Source organism: Engraulis encrasicolus, chromosome 24 (genome assembly GCF_034702125.1).
Source record: "Engraulis encrasicolus isolate BLACKSEA-1 chromosome 24, IST_EnEncr_1.0, whole genome shotgun sequence".
Classification (NCBI taxonomy): Eukaryota; Metazoa; Chordata; class Actinopteri; order Clupeiformes; family Engraulidae; genus Engraulis; species Engraulis encrasicolus.
This window is the reverse complement of record NC_085880.1, coordinates 41,075,260-41,077,759: the sequence shown is the minus strand read 5'-3', so window position 1 is coordinate 41,077,759 and position 2,500 is coordinate 41,075,260. Positions and strand designations below refer to the sequence as shown.

At 49.0% G+C, this 2,500-nt stretch overlaps 1 protein-coding gene across 1 annotated transcript in view; it reads left to right on the top strand.

Moving 5' to 3' along the window:
* The window catches only part of ogfrl1 (opioid growth factor receptor-like 1), a 72,445-nt gene that overhangs the window by 38,454 nt on the left and 31,491 nt on the right, over positions 1-2,500 (top strand). The window contains exon 5 of the mRNA XM_063191294.1: positions 1,679-1,745. Coding sequence (XP_063047364.1) covers positions 1,679-1,745 — 67 coding nt within the window. The remainder of the gene's footprint in view (positions 1-1,678; positions 1,746-2,500) is intronic.

Here is a 2,500-nt window from a genome sequence, read left to right as displayed (position 1 = left end):
ACAGTTTGATTTGAGGATGGCGGAATGGCTTCCTGTTTTTATAGGCCTCCCCATAAACCTCCTCCCAAGGATGCAAGTCGTTGTAGACGGCATTGCATTGCGAGCTGCAGTGACGAGCCCCTCCTGCTTGCTAAACTTTCCTTCCTAATTACTTGTTCTCAATATGGCTGCTGCTGTGAGAAACACACAGTGTGTGCCCTTTTGACTTTTACAAGGGATGACTTTGTTGCTTGTTGTTCCGTAGATTATTCAGCAAACCAAAACTGGAGGAATATATCAAGCTGAGACTTTTTTTCCAGCCGTTATGGTCAAAATGGTAACAAGGGCTTCAGCGTGCCGAGTTTTTAAGGGATGATGCAGTTAATTTAATTCCTGATGCAATCATGCACTCTCTGCAGAAGAGACATTCTCCCAAGGGTCTCTCCGTCAAGGCTGGACTGGCCATCTGGCATAGCAGGCATTTCCTGGTGGGCCCTCGCACCCTCATGGGCCCCTATATTCAGAAATGTTTAAAGAAATTACAAAAAAATGGGTGCAGGGCCCACTGGTGAGTCAGTTCTGAGCCGGTAATTATAAGGGGCCCCTTTAAGCTAAAAGTGCCCGGGCCCTATTACTCCCCCAGTTCAGCCCTGTTCTCCATAAACTTTCCCCCAATTTTCGCTTTCAAGACACTTTTGACTAGGAGTGGCTGATGGAAAAGGTGTGAAATTGTTGTCACCACCACTGAAATATTTACATATATGTAGATTGAGTCCGTCTGCTCTCCACCTTTTTCTCTTTTTCTCTCTCTTTTCCCCCTCTCTCACAGACTCCTCTATTTTTATCACTATCTTTCACCGTCTCTCTCACATGCTGCATCACTGCCTCTTGCCTGTCTACCTGTCTGCCTGTCTGCCTAACTGTCTGTCTGTGTGTGTCTGTGTGTTTTCCACCCTTTCCCTTTCTATATTTCTTTCTCTCCGTCTCCTTTTTTCTCCTTTTCTGTGTGTTATTCTTGCTGTTCTGTTCCGCGTTTGGACGCCTCGATTCTTTGTAGTTCTGTGGGGAGACAGGAAGACAAGAACATGATGAGATGTAGGAAGAGAGAGAGAGAGAGAGAGAGAGAGAGAGAGAGAGAGAGAGAGAGAGAGAGAGAGAGATGGAACAAACTCACCCTCACTTTCTCGGTCTCTGTTGCTCTGTCTGTCTCTAAAAAGTTGTTTAGAGTAGAACGCCTTTTTATAATCACTATTCTTTCCCATGTACAATTTACATTAGATTATGTATGTGTATAATATACCATGATATATGAGTATATTACAAGTACATTATACCCTTTTATTAAATCTTTCTTTCTCTCTACCCCCCCCTCTCTACACCCTGCCCTCTCTCTCTCTCTCCCTCTCTCTCTCTCTCCTCTCTCTCTCTCCTCCTCTCTCCACCTCCCTCCCTCTCTCTCTCTCTCTCTCTCTCCTCTCTCCACCTCCCTCCCTCTTTCCTCTCTCTACCCCCCGTCTCTCCCTCTCTCTCTTCACCTCTTCCTCTCCACCCCCTCCTCCTTTTCCTCTACCCCCTCTCTCCCTCCCCTCCTCTTCCTCCTCTCCTCCTCTCCCCCTCTCTCTCCCCCTCTCTCCCCCCCCCCCCCCCCCTGCTCTCTCCCCCTCTCCCTCCTCTCCTCTCCTCTGTGTCTGATCTGTAGGCTGTTCCCGTTGAGAGAGCAGGGTCTGAACTTCTTTGCTCAGGAGCTCACTCAGGACGAGATCAAGGTAAACTCCACTAATGGCTCTGGAAAGCAGCAAGGCAGCAGCAGTAGCACACACACACACACACACACACACACACACACACACACACACACACACACACACACACACACACACACACACACACACACATGCAAGCGAACACACACATGGACACACACACACACACAACCACATGCATACACACACATAAGCAAGCACACACACACACACACACACACACACACACACACACACACACACACACACACACACACACACACACACACACCCTGTGGAAAGCAGCAAGGCAGCAGCAACACACACAAACACACTCTCACAGAAACACACACACACACACACACTCTCGCAGAAACACACACGCGCGCGCGCACACACACACGAACGCACACGCACATACACACACACACACACACACACACACACACACACACACACACACACACACACACACACACACAGCCTGTGGAAAGCAGCAAGGCAGCAGCAACACACACACACACACACACACACACACACACACACACACACACACACACACACACACACACACACACACACACACACACACACACACACACACACGGTGGAAAGCAGCATGGTAGCAGCACACACACACACACACACACACACACACACACACACACACACACACACACACACACACACACACACACACACACACACACACACACACACACACAGGATGGCACCCCTTCAGTAGACGCTTCCCATAAAGGCTCTACCTAAAGGCCCTC